Here is a 26,298-nt window from a genome sequence, read left to right as displayed (position 1 = left end):
CAGAGCTGAATTTGAACCTAGTGCAATCCAAATGCCAGGCACTGGCATACTCACTTCACAACTGCTGCATCCACCTGCCCCTAAAAGATTACCAACCTAACATTTGTCCTTATGCGACTCAGAATTTTTAATTTTTTTTTAATTAAAAAAAATTTTTTTAAGAGAGAGAATGAGTGGGGGAGAGGGGCAGAGAGAGAATCTTTTTTTTAATGTTTGTTTTTGAGAGAGAGAGAGAGAGAGAGAGACAGAGACAGAGACAGAGACAGAGTGTGAGCAGAGGAGAAGCAGAGAGAGAGGGAGACACAGAATCAGAAGCAAGTTCCAGGCTCCGAGCTGTCAGCACAGAGCCTCATGCGGGGCTTGAACTCAATGAACTGTGAGATCATGACCTGAGCCAAAGTCAGACACTTAACCAACTGAGCCACTGAGGTGCCCCAAGAATCTTTTTAAAAAATGTTTATTTATTTTTGAGGGGGGGGGTGGGCAGAGATAGAGGGAGACAGAGGATCTGAAGCAGAGAGCCTGACGCAGGGCTCGAACCCACGAACCGTGAGATCATGACCTGAGAAAAACCTAGATGCTTAACTGAGCCACCCAGGCGTCCAGAGAGACAGAATCTCAAGCAAGCTTCACGTTCAGCATGGAGCCTGACACGGGGCTTGATCCCACGACCCTGGGATCATGACCTGAGCCAAAATCAAGAGTCGGACACCTAACCGACTGACTAAACCATCCAGGCGCTCCTGTAACTCAGTGTTTTTTAACTTAAAAATACTTTAAAGGAATATCCTGTTACATTATTGTAAACATAATTGGGACCCTGCATCATAACCAGGAGGTGCTTTAAATCATAAAAAATAAACATAAAGAGGGGGCGCCTGGCTGGCTCAGTCAGAAAAGCATGCAACTCTTGATCTCGGGGTCATGAGTTCTCTATACCCACGCTGGGTATAGAGATTACTAAAAATAAATAAATAAACAGATAAAAACTTAAAAAAATAAACACATAAAAAACAAACAAGAAAACTGATGTTGTTAAATTCTAGTTAGATGCCATTTCTACCCAAGGCCGTGAGCCCAAGGCTGGATCTCCCTTGGTTAAAAGGGTAGATTCACAGGCATTCCATAGGTGTTTAAGATGCTCTGGCACCTGACGAAAACTTCATCTAGAAGGAAGTAGGAAGGTGACAGCTGGCACGCTATGTGTTCAAAGTTTCAGTGCTGTGCCAGGTACACTGAAGCTGCTCCCTATGTCAAGCGACCTCACCTGGGGAAGCACTGGGTCCCACCCAGCCCCCAATCTCCAAAGCGACCTGTGTCCCCCTCTCTGGCATCTGGCAAGCCTCATACCCTGGTGTCCGGGAAAGTGACAAAACATCCCCACAACTCCTCCTTTGGAGCCAGGGAGCCCCGGTTTCTGCCGGGCTCAGCACTTCCACCCGAGACCTTTCAGCCAAGACACGCAGCTGCCCAGAGCCGGGCCGGGACTCCCCACTTCACTCCTGCGACATACAGACAGTCGATATATAGATGAGGGCAGCGGCATTGGGAATCAAACGGCCTTAGATCCAACCTGAATGAAAAAGCCCAAAACAGGGGACCCGGAATCAGAAATGTTTGACTACAACAAATCTTTTGGATTAATTGAGCACGCTGGCAGACCCAGAAGATCAAATGTGAACCATCCGAAGGGGCAGGTCCTGCCGGGCGTGCAGGGAGGGGGAACGTCGTCAGGAAGTGGGGTGCCTTTGTCTTACAGCCATCAACCTGCTCTTTATGCATAAACTGCTTAATAGAATGACTAATTCATTTTGGTTACATTGGATCTAACCCCTTAGAGAATACTGTCAACGGATCTGTAATATTTTAATACCACACCAGGCTTTCCAAAGGCGTTGTCGAAGGAGATGGTTAAAACATCATCTATTCCATCTTCTACCACTAGCTGATGCTGTTGGTGTTTTTTCGGAAAGTGTCTATGGGGTTGGCGGGGGGAGAGCCGGGGAGATAGGAAAAGCTGTCTCATTCCTCCCACTGTGTCCATCTGAAGGAAAGTGGCATTCGGAGCTTTTTTTAGGAAAGCTGGAGCCGCGAAGGCTGTCCGAGAGGCTGTTTAGAAACACATATATGCAGAAGTATGCGTGTGCCCCTCCAAAATATCTTTGAGACAGAAGCCTTCTCCCATCTGGGCCCAGGCTCTGGGCGCCTGCATGGGTGGGAGGCTCAGGCTATTGGCGGCAGCAGCGAGACTAACTTTGATCCTTTAATCTTAACTCTTCCATAGCAGATGGGGCGTAGGACCCTTACACGAAGCCGTGAGCCATGTGTCCGCCCACCCCCTCTTCCCTCCACCGGCTGCTTTGGGGGTCTTCTGGCTTAAGCATGGACAGAGGGGCTGGAGAAGGTCTTCCTTCTTGGCACGGGGTGGTGGTGGTAATCACAACACTACCAACATAACTGCAGTTACTGTTTACTGAGCGCTTACTAGGTGCCAGACACTCACAGGACTTTTACACTCTTCACCATGCTTAATCCTTTCAGAGGTACCAGGAGGTAAGTGTGCTTCTCCAGAACAGGAGACAGGCTGAGAGGTAGAACCAGTTACTCAAGCAAGGTCACCCAGCCAGGAGCAGCAGAGGTAGGACTCAAAGCCATTCCCATTAGAATAAAAACAAAGTTCCCATATCCTGAGTTTCACAAATTCTAGACAGGCAGGGATAGTGTGTATTTTTGTTTGTTTGTTTGTTTGTTTTTTGTGCCCACCTCCTCCCAGGGACAGTGTGTTTTGCTTAACACTGTGCTCCTGGTCGTGAGTGGAGTGCCTGGCAAACAGTAGGTGCTCAATGAATTGCATGGGGCTACTACTCTGTGCCAGGCGCCATGCTAAGGGCTCTCCATTCTCTCCAAATGCATCAACTGGCCTATAATTAGATAAGATCATTATCCATATTTTACAAATGAGGAAACAGAGGATCGAGCGCAGTATGAAATGGGAGGCACAGAACGGGGGATTGGTCCTGCTCTGTAGGCGGGTCCGTCAGCCTGGAGTCCTGCTGGTGCTCCTCCTCACATCACTCTGTTCCCTGAATTCGGAGCTCTGTGACTCCGTTTCCCCTCAGTGAAAGTACCAGGATTTGGAGCCCAGGGCCAGGAGAACAAGAAGTTCTTGGCCACTGGGGGTTAACTTGTTCCTCTTTCGGGTAACACATTGCATTTCAGCAAAGGGCTCACCCTCTTAGTCTAGAACCTCCCAATCTACTGGCAACAAAGACACTTGGCTGTTTGTCACTCTCTCTGGAGGTCAAACCTCCAATGGTTTTGTCCAGATCCTTTTAATTTTTATTATTTTTAGTTTAGAGAGAGAGAGCACGAGCGGAGAAGAGGGGCAGAGGAAGGAGACAGAGAATCTTAAGCAGGCTCCATGCTCAGTGCTGAGCCTGATGCAGGGCTTGCTCCCATGACCCTGGGATCATGACCTGAGCCGAAATGAAGAGTCAGATGCTCAACCTACTGAACCACCTAGGCAGCCCATCAATTTTTAAATTAAACCTCAGCTGGCTTAGGAGCCAAGCGTCAGGAGTTAGGCTCTACCACTCTCTGCTGTGTGACCTTGGGTAAAGTCTCTGAGCCGACATTTTCTCAGCTACACAATGGGACAGGACGGTGGTACCTACTGCCAAGGGGGCTTTGGGGATCATGAACTCGTTTCTGTTGGGGGCTGGGCTCACTGTCTGACACACAGGAAGCGCCCGAGAAACAACCACACAATGATGGTAGCTTACGCTTTAGAACCAAGTTCAAAGAGTGTCTTCTTTGGCTGTCCTGCCTTGGAGCCCTTTTTCTGCTGGGTGTTCTGGCCATCTGTCTTTGGGTTATGTTGTCCCTGCCAGATTTCGAGTCTCTGGGGGCAGAGGAAGCTTCAAGCTTGAATTCCCATAGGGCTCAGCACTAGAAGGTGCTCAGAGAGTGAACTGGTGAAAAGCCACAGCTGAAATGCCTGTCTTTCCTTCTGAAAGGGAACAGCCACGTATTGAGCACCTACTGGGTACCAGCGTCATGCCAGATGCTTCCATTTAATCTTCTTCTAGTCCTTAGTTACCAGGAGTAGTGAAAGTCAGACAGGTGGCCGTGGGGAGAGAGCACTTCTGACAGAGGAAGTGGCAAGGGCCAAGGTGTGGCAGGAGATGGTGGGGTAATACCTTCTAAAGTTAACTACCATTTTAGGGAAAATCTGGCCTTGTTCCCTACCGGATCAAGTGAGCAGAGGCGTATTCAGGGAGAAAGGGAAGGAAGTGAGAGCAAGCAGAAACAACAGTTTCTCATTACACTAAAATCCTTGTTTCCTCTATTTGTGAAAGTGGCTTATCCACTAGATGGCGGTAGAACAAGTCATTTAGGACAAATGCACAGCTAAAATCTTAACCTCCTTCACTACTTCCATCAACATATATTTCAGATGGTTCAGATTCATATTTTTAAAAATTAAGATCACAAAAGTACTAAAAAAAAACCCTATAACCTTTAATCAAGAGGGGGTTTTAAAAGTATGACATGAAATCCAGAAGCCATAAAGCAAAGGTTTGGTAAGATTCCCTGCTTTCTGCAAATATTTTTTGAATGCCTGCTATGTATCATATACAAGAGATTACAAACAAAAGGCAAACTAGGGGGGGAAAGATAGGAGACATGTTTATCAGGACAAAGGTTATTATCCCTAATATACAAAGAGTGTCTACAAATCATTAAGAAAATGATCTGATAGAAAAATGGGTTGCATGTACATGAATGGGTGATTCACAAAAGAATATGAGTGGTTCATAACATATGAAAAGATATTTAGTGTAACTAATGAATGAATGAGCACAAAATAAATCAAAAAGGAGAAAAAAATTCTTATTCTTTCTGATCACTGATCCTGGGTTTGTGGTCAATGCGTGGCTATGATCTATTTTCCTTCCCAAGTTTTCTTCCTTGTCCTCAGAACTACAGCACAGTACCAGTAAGCTGTGCACTCCAGAGCACCCTAAATGCCCAATGTTGGAGAGGGGGTCCAGTAAGTTACAGCACAGTCACACAAGAGACCATTACACACGATGAACCAAAGTTACCCAGGACTTTTAATAACACAGGGAAATACAGATGCTCATGTTGGTTTAGTAAAAGGAAGGACGATTCAAAATGGTACAAGCAGAATGAACGACCGTTTTGAAAAAATACGCAGGGAAAAGATCAGAAAGAAGAGGTGTTCCCACTGCTTCTCCAGTAGGTAGTTTGCCTTCTTTCTACCTTTCTGTATTTTCTGAAGTTGACAGTTGTGCATATGTGGCTTTTATAATTGGGGAAAATTTTTTTCAAACCCTAAACACCATAAAACATTTTCCTATTCCAGACTTAGTAACTCTGTTGCCTAAACTGCTCACCTCATGTCCTCGATAAATGACAGAGCCTTGAGATTATCAGCAAAGACCTGTGATCCATGTAACTTACATTCTGATGCCAGCTTTACAATGGGCTGGTTATTAAACCCTGCCAAATGCTTTCATGCCTAGCATGGTGAATCCTATGTCAAATGGTGAGTAGGTTCTAGTATTATCTTTCTGCTAAAGACATAGAAATCAGAGCTCAGAGAGGTGTGGGCCCTTGCCCAAGGTCACACAGCTCAAAACCACCAAGCTGGGAGTCCTACCCAGCTGTGTGTGACCCTGCAGCTTGAGCACCTAAGCTGACCAGACTTGCCTCCTGAAAGAAGCAGCAGGGAGAGAAACGCCTGTCAGGAGCTGCCATCTCCTGCACTGGATTTTTAAAAACCAAAGTAAAGCAGAAAAAACATTTTGGGGCACTCACCTCTCTCTTCTTATCTCTTCAGCAGTGTTCCTCTGCCTGCCCTCTTACTTGCTCTCTCCTTGTTTCCTTTTTTTTTCATTTTTTTCTTTCTTTCCTTTTCCTTTTAACTAATCACTCAGTTAACAAGTTAGCTTTGTGAAGCTCAGGTCGGTACCTAGTGACTGTGAGCGTGATAAAGAAATCAGCCGCCACCGATACAGAAGTCAGAAAGGTTTAAATCAAATCATCCTCCACAACAATGACATTAATTATGCTTTTAACACGTTTTACTGCTTTTTTTCTCACTTCACGCCACATCTGTGTGAACAATATCCAAAAGATTTACGGTTTTCTTTCGTAATTACAGACATACAGGCTGCACACTTATCAAAATACTTGCTGAGCAATCACGCCATATCGCATTCTCTGCCAAAGATTTGTGTTGGCAGCAGTCATTCAAAACAAAAATGTTGAATCAGGACTTGTGTGGCTTTGGAGGGGGGTGGAAAGTATTTCGACAAATAATTTGCCTGTCAAGAAATATAAAAACAGGAGAGTGTGCATCCTGGCAAATTTTCTAGGAGTGTTATTTTTCTGGAGGGGGTTGGAGCAGTGTGTGTGTGTGGGGGGGGGGATAGCGAGCAGGGAAGCTCCGAGCACCAAAAACACATCTGACATTTGGTTCTTGTGTCTGAGGATAAAATTTAATGAGACAAAAATATGTCTTCCTAATTCCCCTAAGAAATCATTAAAACATTTTGTTATTCTTAAATGTCTCGAAAATGAATTAGAGCCCCTAAAGGGGCCGTTCGAACGGTATGTCTCCATCAGTTAAGGCTCCTTTTCTCCAACTCAGTGACAGCTAGGGACGTGCGTCTCCCCCGCCTCTCCACTTCTGGGGAGCAGAGTTGGGAAATTAGACGCGTGGAGTCAGCACCAGACTTGGAACGACCCTTTGGGGAGAGGGCAAGAGGGCATGAGGGCCTTCTGGAAAGCTCCGCACCAGTCCTGGGACCTCTCACAGTCCCTGGCTGGCACTGTGGCCCTGTGATTGTGTAAAGTGAACCCCGGAATTAACGGCTCTTTGACAAGCAAGGGCCATAGCCTCTCCTCACCCTCAAGCACTAGACTTGCTGGTGCTCCCCGAGGTTTGCCACTAGCGATGATCATTCGAGCGATGATGTGGTCACCACTGCCACCGGAATGCAAGCTCCCTGAAGGCCGGATTTGCATCTGCAGGCTCACGGCTAGGTCTGCAGTGTCTAGCAAGTACCAGGCACACGGCAGGTACTTGATAAATGCTCTCTGAGTAAATCAACATGTGACAGGCAGAGGGCTTTAGTTGAAAAGGCACCTTTACATTCAAATGCCTCTTCCCCTCCCCCATTTCTATATCTGAGTCTTACTTCTAATTCATTCAACAATTATTAGGTACTTACTGGGTACCAGATTCTGGGTATACAAATTCAGTATGACTCAGTCCCAGGCTTAGAGAATTTCACTTCTAGGGAAGCCAGACACATACATGATGATGAGAATAGCTCAGTCTCCAATTTCTACAAGAAGAGGCTGAGATTCAGAAGGCGAACTAATTTGTCTACAGTCACCCAGCGAGTAAGTGGTCCAGGTAGGATTCCACCCTGAGTCTAGCCCGGAGCCTGGAAAACAAGCCTGTCTCAGTGCTGCCCTTGATGCTACAGGGGAGGTATATGAGGCCCAGAGGATGAGCCTTGTGTGGGAACTCCTGGGAGACATCTGTGGGGTCTGCTGTGGGTCACTCTCCAAAGTCATTAGTCACGGAGACCTTAAAGACTGAAGAATGATGGAAATTAAGAGGGTTTATTTTCCCATGATTTTTCCAGATACCTCTGATGAGAGCAGAGACATAAGCAAAGTGCCTGCCACGAATGGGGCCTCTCAGCCACATGCCTGGTATGGTCCTCAGTGAGGGTGACACCTGCTGGGGCTGTGGACATGGCTGTCTAGGCCTCTTGCCCCACAGCCATGTCCCCATAGTGGGTGTAGAGCCCTAAGGGCCGTATGGTCCAGCCTCAGCCATTCTTGCTGCTGAAACATCCTCATTGAGAAGACCCATGCAGCATTCTGCTCTCTTGGGACTAGAGGGCAGGACCAGGGCAAGGAGGGTGTTTGTAGTATGCACATGCCTCTACATGAATGGTGGCCCCCAACATATATCCATGCCCTAAAGCCTGGAGCCTGTGAATGTGACCTTATTTGGGAAAAGGATCTTTGTAGATGTAATTAAGTTAAGGATCTTGGTAGAAGATCATCCTGGATTGCCTGGGTGGGCCCTAAATCCAATGACCAGTGTCCTTATAAGGAGCTGAAGGTTTGGGACCCAGACATATGGAGGAGGGGCCATGTGAAGACAGAGGTACAAACTGGAATGATATGGCCACAAGCCAAGGGACATCTGGAGCTTCAAGAAGCTGGAAGAGGTTAAGGAAGAGCCCCTCCCCTAGAGGGACCTTAATTTTGGATTTCTGGCTTCCAGAACTATGAGACAATAAATATCTGTTGTTTGAAGTCCCCCACTTGTTACAGTAGCCTCAGTAAATGAACACAGACTCCCTTGTGTAGGCAAGTTGTCACACAGAGCAGACATTCTGGAAATATTTGTTGAATGTGCTGAGACCTGAGCCTCGCTGCTCCTCGGGCATCAGACTCAACCTCTTTGTACCCCAGTGAAGGGGACTGGTTGACCTGTTCCCTTGGGGCTTGTAACACACAGAGGGCAGAACAATCTCTTTTCCAGGTAAGTGCTTGCTGACTGTCTATCTATCTATCTATCTATCTATCTATCTATCTATCTATCTATCAATTTGAGACAGAGAGGAGAGAGAGAGAGAGAGAGAGAGAGAGAGAGAGAGAGAGAGCAAGCAGGGGAGGGGCAAAGAGAGGGGGAGAGAATCTTAAGCAAGCTGCATGCTCAGTGCTCAGTGCACAGCAAGATGTGGGGCTTGATCCCATGACTGTGAGATCATGACCTGAGCCAAAGCCAAGAGTCAGATGCTTAACTGACTGACCCACCCAGGCACCCCAGGGGGAGTACTTTTTAAACTCTGACATGTTCACAGGGCTCGGGGAGCTTGTGAAAATGCAGAAGCTGACTGGGGCCTGAGGTGCTGGATTTCCAACCAGCTTGCAGGGGGACCACACTTTGAGTAAACAGGCTGAAGGATTCCCTCTTCTCCTAGACCATGGGACATGAGGGACAGCCTCAAGTCAGCACTGCTGTGTCAGTTGCCTAGGGCTGCCGTGAAAAAGTGCCACCAACTGGGTGACTGGAAGCAGCAGGTATTTACTCTTTCACAGCTCTGGAGGCCAGAAGTCTGAAATTGAGGTGTCAACAGGGCCCTGCTCCCACTGAAGGGCCACAGGGGAGGATCTTCTCGCCTCTTCCAGTTCCTAGTGGCCTCAAGAATTCCTGGACTTGGGGCCACATCACTCCAACCTGTGCCTCTGTCTACACCTGGCTTTCTTCCCTTGTCTCTCTGTGTCTTCTCTTCCTCCTATAAGGACGCTAGTCATACCCAGATGGTCTCATCTCAAGATCCTTAACTAATTACATATGCAAAGACCCTGCTTCCAAATATGATCATATTCTGAGGTTCAGGGTGGACGTAAATTTTGAGAGGACACTACTCAAGCTACTGTGGTTGCCCACGACAGATGGAGTGAGGGACCTTCTCACCCCACGAACACAAAGCTTCCACAAATGACCTTGACCTCGGGTAGAAATGATTTTGTCTTATCCAAGGCTTGGTTTAGTTGGGATTTCATTTTCCTCTTCATAAACCCCAGCCCCAATCACCAGAAGGTACCGATTCCTGGGGCTGTGTGGAGGGGCCCGGAAAGGCCTGGGGGGCTGTCTGGGTGGAGGGAGTTAGCACAGAGAGTCCCCTCCCAGACCCACTGTTGTTAAGCAAATCACTACACTTCTATGGGCTTCCTTTTCTGAGTCAAGGAATGAGAAGGTGGCATAGGATGGGCCATTTTGGAAAAGGGAAACTTTTTACAGAAATGTATCTGTATGTCTTAGGTGAACAGCACAATGTTCTTAAACTGCTCACTGCTCTGTGATTGACACCGAGATCAAGAAACAGCATCTCTGGCCCCCAGAGGCCCCTGATAGGAACTATCGCCCTCTTCCAACAGAAATCACTCTCTTGACTTCTAACAGTACAGGTTAATTTTTTTAGTTGAGGTGAACTTTCTAGAACATACAATTTACCATTTTAAAGTGAAACTCAGTGGCCACTGGACATTCACGATGCTGTGCAACCACCACCTCTATCTAGTTCTAGAACATTTTTATCCCCCCAAAAGGAGGCCCCATATCCACAGTCACCCCCGCCTCCGCCCCAGCCCCAGGTAGCCACCAATCTGAGATCTGTCTCTAACAGATTTGCCCATTTATGACATCCCGGTATGTGTGGAATCTTACATTATGTGACCTTGTGTCTGGCTTCTTTCACCGAACGTCATGTTTTTGAGGGTCATCCACGGTATAGCAGGTGTCAGGGCTTAGTTCCTTTTTATGGCTAACTCGTATTCCACTGTATGGATGAACCAGTTTAGCTAGTCACCCGCTGAGGCACACTTGGGTTGTTTCCCCTCTTCATATTTTATGTAATAGAGTCACACAAGTACGGGTTCTTTTGGGTTTGGCTGTCGCTGAACATAAAGTTTTTGAGGTTGGGGAAACATTTTGAGGTCTTTCCTCTGGCACCCTCTGTCCTTCGTGGCAATGGGATGGGGGTTCTGGCAGTCAAGACATGTGGCTCCCCAAGAAGGTCCAGGTGGGAGATCTAGCTCCCTGGCTAATACTGGAAGGTGGTGGGGGAAGGTGGAGGAGTGTGTGGGGACATGTCATGCCAGACTGTGGGCCGCCTCACCCCTACAAGCCTCACCTGTGCAGGGCCTAGCCTAACCCAGACATCTTGGCCTGTTCTTAGATCCCACTGACGGGAGGTCCCTGTGTAATGACCTAACGGCTGGCTGTTCCTTGTCATGAATTATTCAGTTAATGGAAGCCAAGTGTTTCTTACCTGGTGCTTCAATTAATTGCTTGTAAACGCTCAGGAAAGCTGCCTCGGCCTCCTGACTTCTCTTACTAAGGGCCACCACCTTTGGAAACAAGAGAAAGAGTCATGTGTAATCATGGCATCTGAGTCTAGAAGAAAATAGGATCATTTTCTGTATCTGCAAACATAGGATGGGGAGGAGGAGGGGAAATGAAAGTCAAAAGTGTAGAGATTAGAAAGTCCCGGTTCAAGGGTACCTGGGTAGCGCAGTTGGTTAAGCATCTGACTCTTGATCTCACCTCAGGTCATGATCTCACAGTATGTGAGTTCGAGCCCCGCACCGGGATCTGCGCTAACAGGGTGGAGCCTGCTTGGGATTGTGTCTCTCCTTCTCTCTGCCCCTCCCCAGCTTGTGCTCTCTCTCTCTCTCTCTCTCTCTCTCAAAATAAATAAAGACACTTAAAAAATAAAAAAAAGAAAGTCCACATTCAAATGCTGGCCGTACTGGATCCTAGCTATATGACCTTGGGCACATCACTGGCCCTCTCTGATCCTCAGTTTCCTCAGCTGGAAAATGGGTGAAAACTAGAACCTCCTATAAATAGGCCTCCCAGGCCTCTTATGGGGACTGAATGAAGCTGCATGTTAAGTGTTTAGCACAGGGCCTGCAACAGAGTATTTTACTAACAGCTATTATTATTATCGCTGTTATTAAAGGGTAATGCTGGAGATTCAAATATGACACATGTTCTGGGGGAAAGTGTGACACATCTGGGGAACATTCCTAGCTACTGAGAATTAAAGAGAAATTGTTAAAGCTCTCATAAGATGGCAAATAACTCAACACATGATTCCTGACTGATGAAAACACAAATGGCTGAATGACCCAGTGGTGAAGAGTTCATTCATGCATTTGTTCTCTTGCTCACAGACTTTCTTCACTCTGCCGGTGAGGTTCCATAAGATGAATTTCAGCAAGACATTTCTGGGACATAGTGCCATCTCATCCCTCTCTGCTCCTGGCTACGAATTCTGAGCTCTGGCCTCACAGTGGCCTTGATGCTGGCTCTTGGTAGCCAGTCCCCTTGGCACAGTCCTGGGCCACCCCAGCACATGGCTAGAGCGAGGTCCTTATCCACAGGCCGCCATCCCTACATCCTTGGGAATATTCGGGGCTGGGTATCCCCCTTTGGACTGGAACATCCTTATTCTCTGATACTGATATACCTCTCCCTCTGGTGCCAACTTCTTCAATGATGAATCTATGGGGAATATCCACGTGTAAATCACCCTCTTTCAAAGTTGCGCTTTTCTTCTGAATCCCAGTGATGTCATTTGGAGGAGTGTCTGTTATCAAATTCCTTCCCTCGATGTGAGCTCTGTGAGTACATTGTCTGGTGCACAGAAGGTACTCAACAGAATTTGCTGAATGAACAAATCTAAGCGGGTTGCACCAACTCAAGGTCCTGCCTGTGATGCCATCCTGGAAATGAGAGGGGCCAATTCTGAGACAGTTCATTCAAAGAAGTGGCCAACTAAGGCACAGGCCTTGGGATCAGGTCACCTGGGTTCAAATTCCAGCCCCACTACTTACTGTCTTTGTGTCCTGGAGCAGATAGGTCATTTCAATCCCTATGTCTCTACTTCCTCCTCTGTAAAATGAGGATAATAACATCACACCCTCCCTTGCTGGAGGATCAAATGACTTAACACATGTAACGCCCTTTGTAAAACTCATGGGATGCATTAAGTCGCATATATGTCACCTCTTGGTATGACCGACCCCTTCCTTCTTGCCTGTTAATGGGGACAGGTTCTGTCCAGCGCCGGATGATCAGCCTCAGGTGCACTTATCTGGTGTGATACAAAGACCACCTGAGAAGGCCCTGCCTCCACACACAGCACACTGGGAAGAATTCAAAAACCACAGAGGTTCCCCTAAAGCTTCCAATATGGCAGCCAGAAATCACATGTGGCTACTGAGTACTCGAAATGTGGCCAAGTCCAAATTGAGATGTGGTGTGAGTGCAAAATACACACAGGGTTTCAAAGACTTAGTAGAAATAATAATAAAAAAATGTACAACAGCTCATCGGCATTTTTTATATTGATTACATGTTGAAGTGATAACATTTTGGATATTCTGGGTCAAATAAAATTTTTTATTAAAATTCATTTCACCTGTTTCCTTGTACTTGTTTTTCAATGAAGGTACTACAACATGTAAAAGTACATCCATGGATCACATTATATTTCTATTGGACAGCATAGCTTGAAGGTTTTACAAGGTCCACAGAGAATTCATTATTTAAGAGGTAGAGGGAAATGTATGGTTCATGTTGAGTAAATGATTTTGTTTTATTATTTTTTTATAAGCATTATTTTTTTAAATGTTTATTTATTTTTGAGAGGGAGAGTGCAAGCAGGGGAGGGGCACAGAGAAGGGGACAGAAGATCCAGAGTGGGCTCTACACTCACAGGAGCAAGCCTGATATGCAGCTCGAACTCACAAACTGTGAGATCATGACCTGAACCAAAGTCAGATGCCCAACTGACCGAGCCACCCAGGCGCCCTGAGCAAATGATTTAAAAAAGGTCAGTATCAAAAGTTCCTTAAGTCTCTTGCTGTTATTCTGAGAACAGCCTCCAGTATTTTTTTTTTAATTTTTAATGTTTTATTTTAATTTGAGAGACAGAGAGAGAGAGAGAGAGAGAGAGAGAGAGAGAGAGAGAGAATCTGAAGCAGGCTCCAGGCTCTGAACTGTCAGCATGGAGCCTGACGTGAGCTGTGAACTCACGAACTGTGACATCATGACTTGAGCTGAAGTCAGATGCTCAACCGACTGAACTACTCAGGTGCCCCTAGTCTCTGGTCTTTTAAATTCCAGAGTGAATGACAGTCTTTCATTCATTCAGCAAATATTTCCTGAGCACCTGCTATGTGCCAAGCACCGTGGGCTGAGAACTCAGTGATGAATAATGCAGACTTGAGTCCTACCCTCATGGGACTCACAGTCCAGTGGGGAGATTGACATCAAAGCAGATTCTCCAGATAACTCATTAACTACAAGTGCTAAATGCTTTGAAGGAAATGTACAAGGGGGCTTTGAGAGTGTGTAAGTGGGGAGGGTGACCCCACTTTGAGAGGGGTGACCCAGTTTGGTGGGTGGAACATTAGGAACTGTCTCCTGGAAAAGAAAAGGCAATGGTAAACATAAAGAATGTTCCAGAATCTAGGAAAGGTAGAAAATCTACCAAGTGCAGGTAGATTTTAGTTTTTGCCGAGATGGACAAGACACAGTTTCTGTTCTGGGAACTCAGAGCTAAGTGGGAGACACAGCTACACCCAAGGGGAACCATAATAAGACAGGAGGTGATGCAAACGCTGGAGTCTCTAATGTGATGAGGGAACAATTAATTCAGAGTTTGTGGGGGGGGCATCCTTGATGGGCTAATAAAATAATAATAAAATTATAACATTCAGCATTTACCATGTCCCGGATGCTCTTACTATCCACGATCATCTCTCCCCACGGACACACCAATCATTGAAGGTCATTATCCCCACTATGCAGATGAGGAAACTGAGGATCAGAGACACTGAATAACTTGCCAAAGATCACCCAGTAGGTAAATGGCAGAGCAGGATTCATGCCAGGTCTGGGGGTTCAAATTCCTACTCTGAATTCAGATGCTGGCCCCTTTCTCCTGGATAGAAAAACCCTCAGCCAGTGGGGATAGTCACTCAGACCCCACGTGCAATCTTATGATATCATCTATGGCTGTACCAAGACACGGACTGCTGTGCTGCTGATCTGCAGCCCAGGAAAAGCCATGAGAAATGGAAGCAATTCATCTCCTGATCCCTAGATGGAAAATTATCAAAGATCAGACCGCAAAGTCTGAATGCTTCATTTTACAGTCATCCATGCTGAGCATGTGTGGTGAATGGGGTTTGGGGAAAAGTCTAAGAATGTTCCACTGACTTCTAAAAAGGAACTCTGGCAGGGGTGAGGGAAGTGCCAGAAGATTCCTTTAATGTTTCCCTGTCCTTGCCTATAGTAACCTCTGCTTTCTGCTCATGGTGCTTATCAGTTTGTAAGGGAGTGTTATTTATCTGTGTGACTGTCTCCTTATACTATTGGTCTGCCCATTAGAGCTACACTGTCCAATAAAGTAGCACTAGCACATGTGGTGACTGAGCACTTTGAAATGTGACTATTCCAAATTCAGATGGGCTGTAAGTGTAAAATATGGGATTTCCAAGTCTTAGGATGAACAAAGGTTGTAAAATATCTAATTTTTTATACCCATTTTATGTTAAAATGATGACATTGTACATACTGGGTTAAGTAAAATATATTATTAAAATTAAATTCACCTGTTTCTTTTTACTTTTTAATGTAGCTATTCAAAAATTTAGATTACATATGGGGCTTGCATTACATTTCTACTGGACAGTGTTGGTCTAAATCAAGGGGTGGTAAACTATGGTCCTTAGTCCGATTCTGGCCCTTCACCTGTTTGTGTAAATAAAGTTTTATTGGATTACAGTTGCAGCCATTCTTTTATTTATTGTCTACAGTTGCTTTCATGCTATAATGGCTGAGCTCCTAGTTGTGACTAAGACTCTGGCTGTAAAATAAAAAATATTTGGGGTGCTTGGCTGGCACAGTCAGTAGAGTCAGTAGATCTCAGGGTCATGAGTTTGAGCCCCATGTTGAGGGTACAGATTACTTAAAATAAAATAAAATAAAATAAAATAAAAAATATTTACTATCTGGTGCTTCATACAAATGTTTGCTGATCCCTGCTTCAGAGACTCATCTAATGGCTAGATAGTATTTTCAAAAGCAGAGATCTAAAAACATCTTGGAACAGCCCTCAGTTTTAATCAGTTCAAGTTTAGGACTTCCCACAGTAAATATGACTTGAAGACAGTAGCCATGGGGATGCCCTGCTTGTTCAGTCTTGTTTTAGAGCAATGACTTTGTTTCCAGAATACCAGGTCAAAATTCCTAATGGCATTAGAGCCCGATCCGGTGCTGGGCCTAATGTCATTAAGCATCTCTTGGTCTCAGTTTGTTGATCCATCAAGTGGGAAGAATGATCTCCATTTGGCAAGAAGCTGCTGGGGAGGAATGAGCTAACATGTGGCAAAGGGTCCCATAGAAGTTGGCAAAAAGCTTTCTGATAAAGCAGTTAATTAAATCTTCTTCCAATCACACAGGATGTGTTTTCCAAAGTCTGCAACTCTAGTGCATTTCACCCACGTGCCCAGACAGGTGAGCTTGGCACAAATAAAAGGCCATGTGTCTCTGCCTCATGGCGGGGCCCTACCACACAGAAGGGCGGGAGAAAGTGTCCAGAATGACAGATTTGGCTTGTGACAGGCAGATCTTTGAAGGCCATCTGGAGAAGGAGGAGGAGGAGGAGGTGGCGGCCAGCTACAGACACCAAGAAGGTCACCATCAGAAATAGCTCAGCATCTGATGGAGCACGTGGCATTTACACCACCCGCTGTAATACGAGGGTGAAAATGTGTTTGGTCCCCCGAGTATGAAAATAACAGGTGCGGAACCAGTTAAGTCAAGGGAGAGGCAAAAGCCTGTTCTAGCCACTTAGCTCTCGTCTGTCAAGTGGTTAAAAGTGGCAAATTCAGGGGCCTCTCGAGGCTGAGCTTCCATAAGCTATCCGAGCTAGTGGTGACAACATCCACTGGTTATCAAGAACTTCTCTGTCCAAGCTCTCTACAAAGAATGGTCAGAGCTTTCGGAAGCTGAATCCTTATTCAGCGCTCAGTGCCTTATCTTTGGAATCTCCCCTCCCCCCCCCCCCCCCCCCGGCCACCCCGGTGCTCAGATGTGAGCACTGTTATGCCCCCATTCTTCAGAGGAAGAAACTGAGGTTCAGGGAGGCCAAATCACTTGGCCAACTGAGAGAACCAGTTAATGGCAGAGGCGGCCCAGCGTCCTCTCACTCCAGGGCTCAGGCTTAAACTAGAAACGAGTGCTTCCCAAAGCATGTTGCACAGTCCCCTGGCCATGACAAGGAGGACCTGTGGCTAAGTCTGCACACACTTTCTGCCTGCATATGTACAGAATGGACGCTCAGACAAGAGCTATAGGAAAAAGTCCCCTTTAACTCAGCTTAGCCCAGTGTTTTCCCAAATGCATTCAGGCCACAGAACTTTTTCCTTCAGAGAATAAACCTGGAAACTAAGGTTCTGTGGAACACACTTAGAAAACAGCTTTCTTTTACCACTGGGTCCTGGGCTCCAGGGAGGGTAGTGTGCAGTGGTTCTGGGAGATAGGGTGGGTGTGTTTGATATGGCAGGATTCTGGGAGAAACTGAAGGCTTATGGGCAATTGGGAGGAGGTGGGTGCTCCAGAGATCTCAGGATCAGCACCTCTGAGGAGGACGCAGAAGGCAGGAGATCTGGGGAAAAAGGAATCAGCTCGGGATGGCGAGGGGTGGGGGGTGCCCTTTAATGCTCTCTGAGGCCTGGTTCTCCCTCTGGAGGCCTTGTGTGCAAATCTGAGGGGGTGCATAGGGAGCAAGGAGGGGTAGGAAGAATGGGTGGAGGCACAGAGAGGAAGGAGGCCCGGAGAGCCAGGGGTGCGGAGAGCTGCAGTGTTCATGGTCACTGAGGGAAAAACAGAGAAGGGGGTCATGGAGAGTCAGGGAGGCACAGACATCGGGGGAAGCATGGAACCAGGGGGTCAGAATGAAGGGGGAGCAAGGGGTGGGGGCACAGAACCCAAGGGGAGCACTAACAGTGGAGGGGGGTGCATGGAGAATGAGGGGGGGGGCAGGGGCATGTGGAGAACGAAGGGCAGAAGAAACCCGGCAGCTGTGAATGGGGGAGTAATCTGCTCACTGTGGTGGCTGCTCCGGGCAGGGTGCAGGGTCTGGGGTAGGTGTTGGTGCCCAGGTCTAGGGGGCTGCTGGAGAGGGGGACAAAAGAACAGACTTGAAAAGTGATTCGGAGATAAACTCCTGATTCGGGACAAGGTGGAGGCTGAAGGTGGGGAGGGGTGCGGGGTGCATTTAGTCAAGAGAGAGGAGCAGACTCAGGGGGACACACATAAGAACAGTCTATAACCAGCTAAAGATCCTTGTGGCTATTGTGTCGAGAGAAATAGATGCATTCATTCTGAGCCATAAATATTCCATAGGTAGGAGTGGACCAGGGGTGAGAGGAGGGTGGACATTTCAAGGGGACGCAGTCTTAGAAAGCTCTAAGTTCTCAAAATGGGCCACATTATGAGACACTGAGCTCCCCATCAGGAGAGGCATCCAGTATATGACCACGTATCTGTGAGACTGTCAAGACACTCAGGGAAATTTGCACACAGGGCTTTGGCTAGACTATCCAGAAGGCTTATACGTGATTCTAAGATAAGAGTCTGTGTGATAGATCCCTTTACTTTAGAGTAATATTCTGATTTTCTACCACCTGTAAAATGGGATAACACGTATCCTGTTGGGCTGGTATAAGAGTTACTAACACTAATAATAACAGTGACTACTAAGCACTAACTCTGTGTTAGGCACTGTGTTCAGTGTCGGACACGTATTATCTCATTTAATCGTAACTCTGAGGAGGTGGTGTCACCTCCCATTTGATGGATGAAGACGCTGAGGCACGGAAGGGAGAAGGCCACACCATGTGGGAGCTGGGCCTCAGATTCAGCTTAGCTGGTCTTCAAAGCCCACACTTCTAACCCCTGCTTGGGACTGACCCTAGCGGGGGGTTTGTGGAGGCGGCTGGACTCTCTGAAAGAGCTGGAGGAGCTAGGTGGTTAGGGGACTGGGAAGCCAGGAGGAGCCGAGCATCCAGCTCTTCGGCAGAAGCTGATTCTCCCGCCTCACATGGTGTGTCTGTTGGGAGCTCCTTTCCCGGGTTGAGCGCTAACGCTCTGTCTGCTATAAATCATTGATGTGGCAGAGCAAATGAAAATTACAATTTAATGTTGGGGCTTAAATAAGAAATAAGAGTTTGACTCTTATTTTTGTTGGCTATTGTTGATCTGCGCTTTCTCAGCTCCTGCCTGGATGGGGGGCAGAAGGCTGACACACTCTGGCCTTCTGAGGTGGGGGCACTCCGCGAGGGTCATGGGGATTCTGGAGAGGCCTCATCTAGCAGCTTAGGAGCCAGCACCAGATATTTCTAGATCCTGACAGGATGGAACAGAATTAATGTATCTGGCCACATGTTATTATTTTGAATGCTCAGGTGTAAGTCACTAATTCAAATTCCATGCTTGAGATCTGAGACACCCCCCCCCACCCCCCACTCTAGAAAGTACAGCTTCTAGATTCTCCCCTCAGTGCCTGAACCTGCAACAGTGATGGACACAGGCAGGAGCTCAGTAACTATGACAGTAACAGGTGGTATTTACTGAGCACCTACTATGTGCATGCCCAAGGAGAATCATCCTGCCTCCTCCCCAAGTCCCTCAAATACATATTGGGTGCTTTACATGCATTAACTCACTTGATCCTTGCCAAACTCCCATGAGGTGGTGTTACAGACTGAACTGTGTTCCCCTGAATCCGTATGTTGAAGCCCTAACCTCCAATGTGACTGTATTTGGTGATAGGGACTTTAAAGAGGTATTTAAAGTTAAATCAGGTCAAAATGGCAAGTCCCTAATCCTATAGGACTAATGTCCTTTTTTTTTTCTTAAAGATTCAAAAAAAATTTTAAATGTAATCTTGTTTCCCCAGTGTGGGGCTCAGACTTGTGACCTTGAGATCAAGTGTCACATGCTCTGCCAACTGAGCCAGCCTGGCACCCCAGAACTAATGTCCTTACAAGAAGAGGAAGAGACCCCAGGGCTGGAGGAGCACTGAGGAACAGAGTGAGAAGGCAGCTGTCTATAGGCCAAGCAGAAACTAACCCCGCCATCACCATGGATCTTGGACTTCCTGCCTCCAGAACCACGGGAAAATAAAAGTCTTTTGTTTCAGAGACCCAGTCTGTGGTATTCTATTAGCTTGAACTAAGATAGGTGGGCTCTATGGTTATTCCCATAGAAGGAAATATGGGAAACTGAGGCACAAAGAGTTTAAAAAGCAGCCAAGGATATAGCAGCTCTCCAGGGAGGCCCAGGGTTTGGGCAATTTGCCTTCTTGGGGACTAAAATATTACTTTGACAGGAGGTGGGAATAAACCAGCAGGCTGGGCCCTTTTACCAAGAGGATGGACAAATGGTTGCATTAATGGGGGCCATGTGACAGATGCCAAAGGGGAAAGCAGCTGTTCAACAGCAGAGGTTTGAGATTTTAGAAACCAGTCCTCTTGCAGCACGTTATACTTTTAACCCCAGCTGGTTTCCATTGAATGCACAGGTGGGGTGAGTCATCCCTTTCTGAGGAGTCATTCCTACGCTTGTCCAGCTCCAAAAGCTACCTTCTCAACCTGGGGTTGGCCAACTGTTAGGTGTGAGTCCCACCATGGGAGAGTCTGTCTATCTGTTCATTGCTGTGTCCCCTTCATGCAACCTTGCACACAGCAGGTGCTCAGTAAATGACTGCTGAAAAATGGGCTCAGTGTTTATGTGTCATCCTTGGGGGTGATCCTAAGGCTGGAGAGAAACCGGTGGAAGTGGCAGTCCTTCCTTTTAGACCACCTCTTAAAGACCGGGCTGTTCTAGGCACTGGGCATTCAGCACCAAGCAAGACTGAATCGAACCTGTACCTTTGAGGAGCTGACACTCTCAAGGCAGGGGTGGGCAATAAAATAAGTCATAGTATAGAATGTCTGAAAATGATCTAAGGGGAGGCAACTAAAGCAGGGAGAGGGATAGGAGTCTGGGGCAGGGTGTGTGCTGCCTAGCAGGGCCAAGGAAGGCCTTGGGAGTAAGTTGTGCAGTGATCTGGAGGAAGGATAGTATTCCAGGCAGTGAGAAAAGCAGGTGCAAAGGCCCTGGGGCACAAGTGTGTTTGGCTTGTTTGAGTAACAGTGAAGAGGCCAGTATAGTGGGAGAAAGTGAGTGAAAGGGAAGAGAAGGAGAGGAGGTCAGGGAGGTAAAGGGCAGGGTTAGAACCTTGCAGGCCACTGTGATGTCTTGGGACTTTTTTCCTCTGCGGGGGATGAGAAACCATGATAGGGTTTTGAGCAGAGAAAGGGACATGATTTGATAAATGTTTTAACAGGATCCCTCTGACTGTTGTGTGGAGAATGTACTGACGCTGGCTGGGGTGGAAGCAAGGAGGGCAGAGAGGTGGCTACTGTAATAGTCTGGGTGAGCAAGATGGCAGCTCAGAGCAGGGTGGTGGCAGTGGAAGGGGGAGAAATGCTCGGGTCTGCATGAATTTGAATTTGAACCACCAGATTTGCTCCTTAGGAATACAGAGGCAATGTGGCGGTGGTGAGACGTAACGGGAAGTCAGGAAGACTCCACAGTCTGGGGCATGAACAACTGGATGATCTTAAATGGCCACTGCTATGATTTTTTTCCTTCCTCTGCAGGCCAGGCCAGGCCAGGCCGGGTGTGGGCACTAAACCAACACTAATTAAATGAACAAACAGGGACGCCTGGGTGGCTCAGTCGGTTGAGCGTCCGACTTCAGCTCAGGTCATGATCTCACGGCTCGGGAGTTCGAGCCCTGCATCAGGCTCTGTGCTGACAGCTCAGAGCCTGGAGTCTGCTTCACATTCTGTGTCTCCGTCTCTCTCTGCCTCTTAACACACTTGCATTCTGTCTCTGTCTCTCTCAAAAATAAATAAACATTAAAAAAAAATAAAAAAAAAACACGAATGAACGAATGAGATAAGGAGGTAATTTAAAAGGCTCTCTGAGCTAATCCTTACAAATCACAAACATAAATAAAACCCCTAATCAAGAAGGATGACGGAGAGGGGTACCTGGGTGGCTCAGTGGCTTAAGCATCTGACTTCTGCTCAGGACATGACCTGATCTCACAGTTCGTGAGTTCGAGTCCTGCATTGGGCTCTTTGCTGTCAGCGCAGAGCTTGCTTTGGAGCCTCTGTACCACCCCGCCTCCTCCCCTGCTCTCTCTCAAAAATAATAAACATTAAAAAAAAAAAAAAAGAATGATGATGGAGCATGGTGCCCCCCAGGTAGCCCAAACTGAGCTGTGATCTCAGAGGCTCTGCAGAGGTCCCTTGCAGGCTCTCTGATGAAGTAACCGAGTAGCCCAAGGTAGAAGGGGACAGAGGCCCGGGATCCACTCCAGAGGAGTGGTACTGGCACTTGTCCTGGGGAAGTCAACAGCAGGGAAGGAAACAGGAGAAGCTGAACCTGAGAGTGAGCAGAGCCAGGTGCTGGTTTCAGCTGGCACCTTGAGTCTCTAGTCATCTTTGAGCAAGTCTCACCCTCTCCCTGAGTCTCAAGTTCCCCATCTGTAAAGCGAAGGTGCTGGGCTTAAGTTCTCTTCCTACTTGGTTGTGCAACGGCTCTAATTCACCTAAACAGACAGACAGACACCCTCCTCTCCACACACTGATACCCCACCCCACTGGTATTTTAATCAAAGGAAGTGCAAGGCCTAGGAACCCACCCAGGCTCTGACTGAGGGGTGGACCTGCTGGGAGAGGACGAGGCAGGGGAGAAAAACACTGTGCAATTTTATTCTAATATTTGTAATTATTCCCAGGCTAAAAATAAGGCACAGAGGAAAGTGTTTTCAAATGTCGGCATTAATGAACACTTTTTATCGAACATAATACAGGCCCCCAAACGCACTTATGTCAGGCTCCCTGAGATCTCGTGAGCGGCGCCCCACGCCGGGCTGGTTTTCATGGCTTGGAAGCAGCGCAAAAATGAAATGTCCCACAAGTGCAGGCTGGCAGGCTGGCTATTAGCAACAGTATAATCATCAATTACGTCCAATCACAAACTACTGATTTTATAATTATCAAATGAAGTTCCAACTTCTCACCTCTGCTCAGTGGCAACTAAAATATAATCTCTCAGTTCAAAAAGGAAGCTTTTTTTCTTTTTCCTTTTCCTCTTGTGCTCTCTCTCTCTCGTGGGGAAAAGAATTTCCAGGCCTCCACGTAAGACTGCATTTAAATTGCCTGTCACTCAAAACAAAGGCGAACCACTCATTTGTAATTCACCAGCCACCTGAACAGACTGCCTGTTTTCCTTTAAGCATCCATGCACTGGAGCACAAAGATCATTTTTCTATTGTTAAAATTGTATAAGCCAGGGCTTTTTTTAGCAGCGAATACACAATTCCACTTCTCTTCGGAGGGCTCCCAGCATAAAAGGGACAGGAGGCTTTCTTTAGTGCCTTATAAATAAATTTTGCTTTGGAGTATTAAAAAAATCAACTGTATGCTCATATAACACACCAAAAAGCTCATTATCAAGGCCGTATATATGTGAGGGCAGGACAGAAGTTATGTTTCCTTGTCCTGCCCAGGGTGTGGCCAGTGGATGAAGCTGGATGATTGAAATTCATTCTCATGGGCGCTGGAAGCATCTGTGTCCAATTTCCTCTTTTGGGAGCTGCAGATACCACAAACGTAGCTCCGTGCTGATTGGCATTTGGCTGGCAGGCTATGAAAGCAGAAGCAACCCAGGAGTGGGTGCCCTGGCTCGGCCTTGCTGTTCTAGCCAAAGGCAGGCTCCAGCTGTGTGTCTGACTTTCTGGCTACTTCACCCCAGAGGGACAAGCCATGGACGACTGTCACGGAGCCCCTGCATGCAACTGACTTGTGGCTCAGCCTTTGAAGGCCAGGCTTGCTTCACAACAGCTCCGTTTTACTGCCTAACTGATTATAATCATAATACTTCCAAATTTAATCTAGAGCTTTTCATAATTGACAAAGACCTTTCATAGAAATTGGTGCGTCTGAGCCTCCACACACTCCCAGGGGTGGCCCTGGGCAGGGAGGATTGTTGTTGCAGAGGCCGAGAGAGGCTGATACAGTGGCTCCAAGTCACACAGGAAGGGCCCAGCTGGAGCGCGAATGGGATCTTTGGACTCAGGGCCACCTGTGTGGCAGGGAATTTGTGTGACTCCCGACCTGAGGTGGGAGAGTAGCTTCCATCATGGGTAAATTGGAACAGACTCAGGTTCACCTCTAAAATGTTCCCTTATTGCGCCTGAATGCGCTGCACTTTCTGAGTGGGAGAGTAAAAAATGGGGTTCTTGCCAGCCCACCAGAAGTTATTCATAAGACACAGCCGGTCTTTCTCTAAAGTAGCCCTGCGGACTAACAAAGATTTTTGATTTAAAATAACAGCGAAACTATTATGTATGACGGTGGATACACGTTACGCATTTGTCAAAACCTATAGAACGTACAACACAAAGAGTGATTCCTAATGTAAAGGACAGACTTCAGTCTATCAATATTGGTTCAGCAATTATAACGAATGTACCGCATTAATGGAAGATGTTAGGGGAAACAGGCTGGTTGGGGGAGGGAAGACAGTATATGAGAGCTCTATACTTTCTGCTCAAATTCTCTCTAAACCTAACTAAAGCTGCTCTAAAAAAAAGTCTATTAAAAAAAAAAAAAGGACAGTAGTGAACACGTATCAAGCAGTTACTATGTGCCAGGCACTGTTCAGTGTTTAACACATTTGCTTATTTAATCCATACAACAGCTCTAGGAGGTCAGTGTCATTATCCTCCTGATTGTATTGGTGGTGAAAACAAGACATCAGAGAGGGGAAGTAATTTGTCTGAAGTCACACAGCAAGTGGCAAAGCTAGGATTCATACCCTGGGCTCCAGAGCCTGTGCCCTTAGCTGTGAGAGTAATGGGGTTTTCACTGCATTCCCACCCAAAGTCTTTCCCCTTGTCCATGGGATATAGTTGTGTGTAAGGATTCCACCTCGCTCATGGGTGTCACACAGTGCATTAAACTAGGGGTCATGAACGATGGGGTCTAGGGCCAGTTGCACCCCAAGGACATATTTTCTTGGACCCTCTAGTGTTTTAAAAATATTTGAGCCATCAAAATTCATCAAGTTACATACTTAAGATTTGTGCATTTTACCGTATGTAAATTACACCTCCATAAAGTACTGTGAGCATGAAAATATGTGCATATATATTGAGCCAGCATTTAAAAACCAGAAGAGATCCAAATTACTGGCTTCTCTTGGCAAATCAGAGTATCTGGCTACCCTGGGCCCACGTTTCCACTGACAACCAACCACCGCCTGGAGCCAACTAGCTGTCTCCTGTTGAGACAGGCTGGGGGTCTGCAATTCACCGCAGCCTCCCGTGCTCCTGCAGTACAGGTGAGGGCCTATCTGGACCTCCATAAACACCAGCGTTTTCTCTCTGTCCTAGACAGACATCCCTTTTCTCCTTGCCTTGTCTTTGCCGCATTCTTCTTGAGTTCTGCCAGCTTCCTACCTCCTCTCTGCCCCTTCAAATAGGGATTTTGCCTGATGAAAATCAGGAGTGATGAGCGGAGTGTCCCATACTCGTCCTCCTTCTCACTTCCAGGCAGCTCCACAGAGCTGGCAAACTGCCTTTCCAAACTGCAACAAGATCTTTGTATGAGCCCTCCACGGAATAGAGACAGAATGGTTAGGCCCTCCCACTCAAGTCCGCCCGGGCTCAGAGAAAAGAGGCCATTTAGAGTATCTGGATGATTCTACTCTCCTGGTGGTGAAAAACTTGTAGGCGTGGTCGAGAAACACCTAGCAGGGCTTTCCGTGTATTCTGGTGGGAGTGGTGAAGCAAAGTGGGCCCTGGAGAGAAAGGGGTGAGTGAGAGGAGAGGAGAGCAAGGGGGCACATGCAGCAGAGGTTTAATAGAGGCCTGTGGCTTCAAGGAAGGGCCAGAGAGCACATGGGCAAGTCTCAGGGACCGGGGTCTGAAACCTGTGTCCTGGCTGTGTGACTCTGAGAAAGTCACTCAGCTTTCAGAGTCTCAGCTTTCATAAATGTAAAATGGGTACAATGACGTGAAGAGCTGTGGGGGGATCCAATTAGCTAGCACTTAATGAATGCGCATGGGGTGGATAAATGAACATCCTTCCTTGACCTCTGCCTCCTTTCTCCACCTAGAGACCAGCTTGGGTGTGGAGACACCAGCAGTTAAAAGATATGCTTCGTTCACTGTTAATACGGAATTAGGGTGGTTAAGTCAGAGATGGCTCTTGGGATTTCTGGGCGAAGGGTTCCAACAGAGTTAGAAATTGGTGCTTTCCATGGGGAATGTGGGGAGGTGGGAGCCACTGGAACGTGAGGGCCGAAGCCAAATTGCCAGTGCGGGCAGAGGGTCAGGGATGCCAAGAATCACCCTAGCCTGCCCCTCAGAAACAACAAGCAGCCTCTGAAACAAAGAGTGGTCCAGGGGTCAGTGTGCCAGACTCAAATGATAGCTGTTGCCTTCTGAGCTGGCTTGATGACCCTGACTTGGCCCCTGAGCTCAATCAGCCATGTGCCTTGGCATCCATGACCCTAGAGAGAGGACTGCA

General features: G+C 47.1%; 1 protein-coding gene across 7 annotated transcripts in view; it reads right to left on the bottom strand.

Annotated features, from left to right (window-relative positions):
- Positions 1–26,298, bottom strand: part of CUX2 (cut like homeobox 2) — a 283,380-nt gene that overhangs the window by 51,555 nt on the left and 205,527 nt on the right. For all 7 annotated transcript variants that reach the window (XM_086681681.1, XM_086681683.1, XM_086681677.1 and 4 more), the window contains one exon: positions 10,896–10,974. In XM_086681681.1, coding sequence (XP_086537807.1) covers positions 10,896–10,974 — 79 coding nt within the window. The remainder of the gene's footprint in view (positions 1–10,895; positions 10,975–26,298) is intronic.

Source organism: Puma concolor, chromosome D3 (genome assembly GCF_028749965.1).
Source record: "Puma concolor isolate L17-30 chromosome D3, mPumCon1.1.hap2, whole genome shotgun sequence".
Classification (NCBI taxonomy): domain Eukaryota; kingdom Metazoa; phylum Chordata; class Mammalia; order Carnivora; family Felidae; genus Puma; species Puma concolor.
The sequence above is the reverse complement of the archived record's forward strand: the minus strand, read 5'-3'. Positions and strand labels throughout refer to the sequence as shown.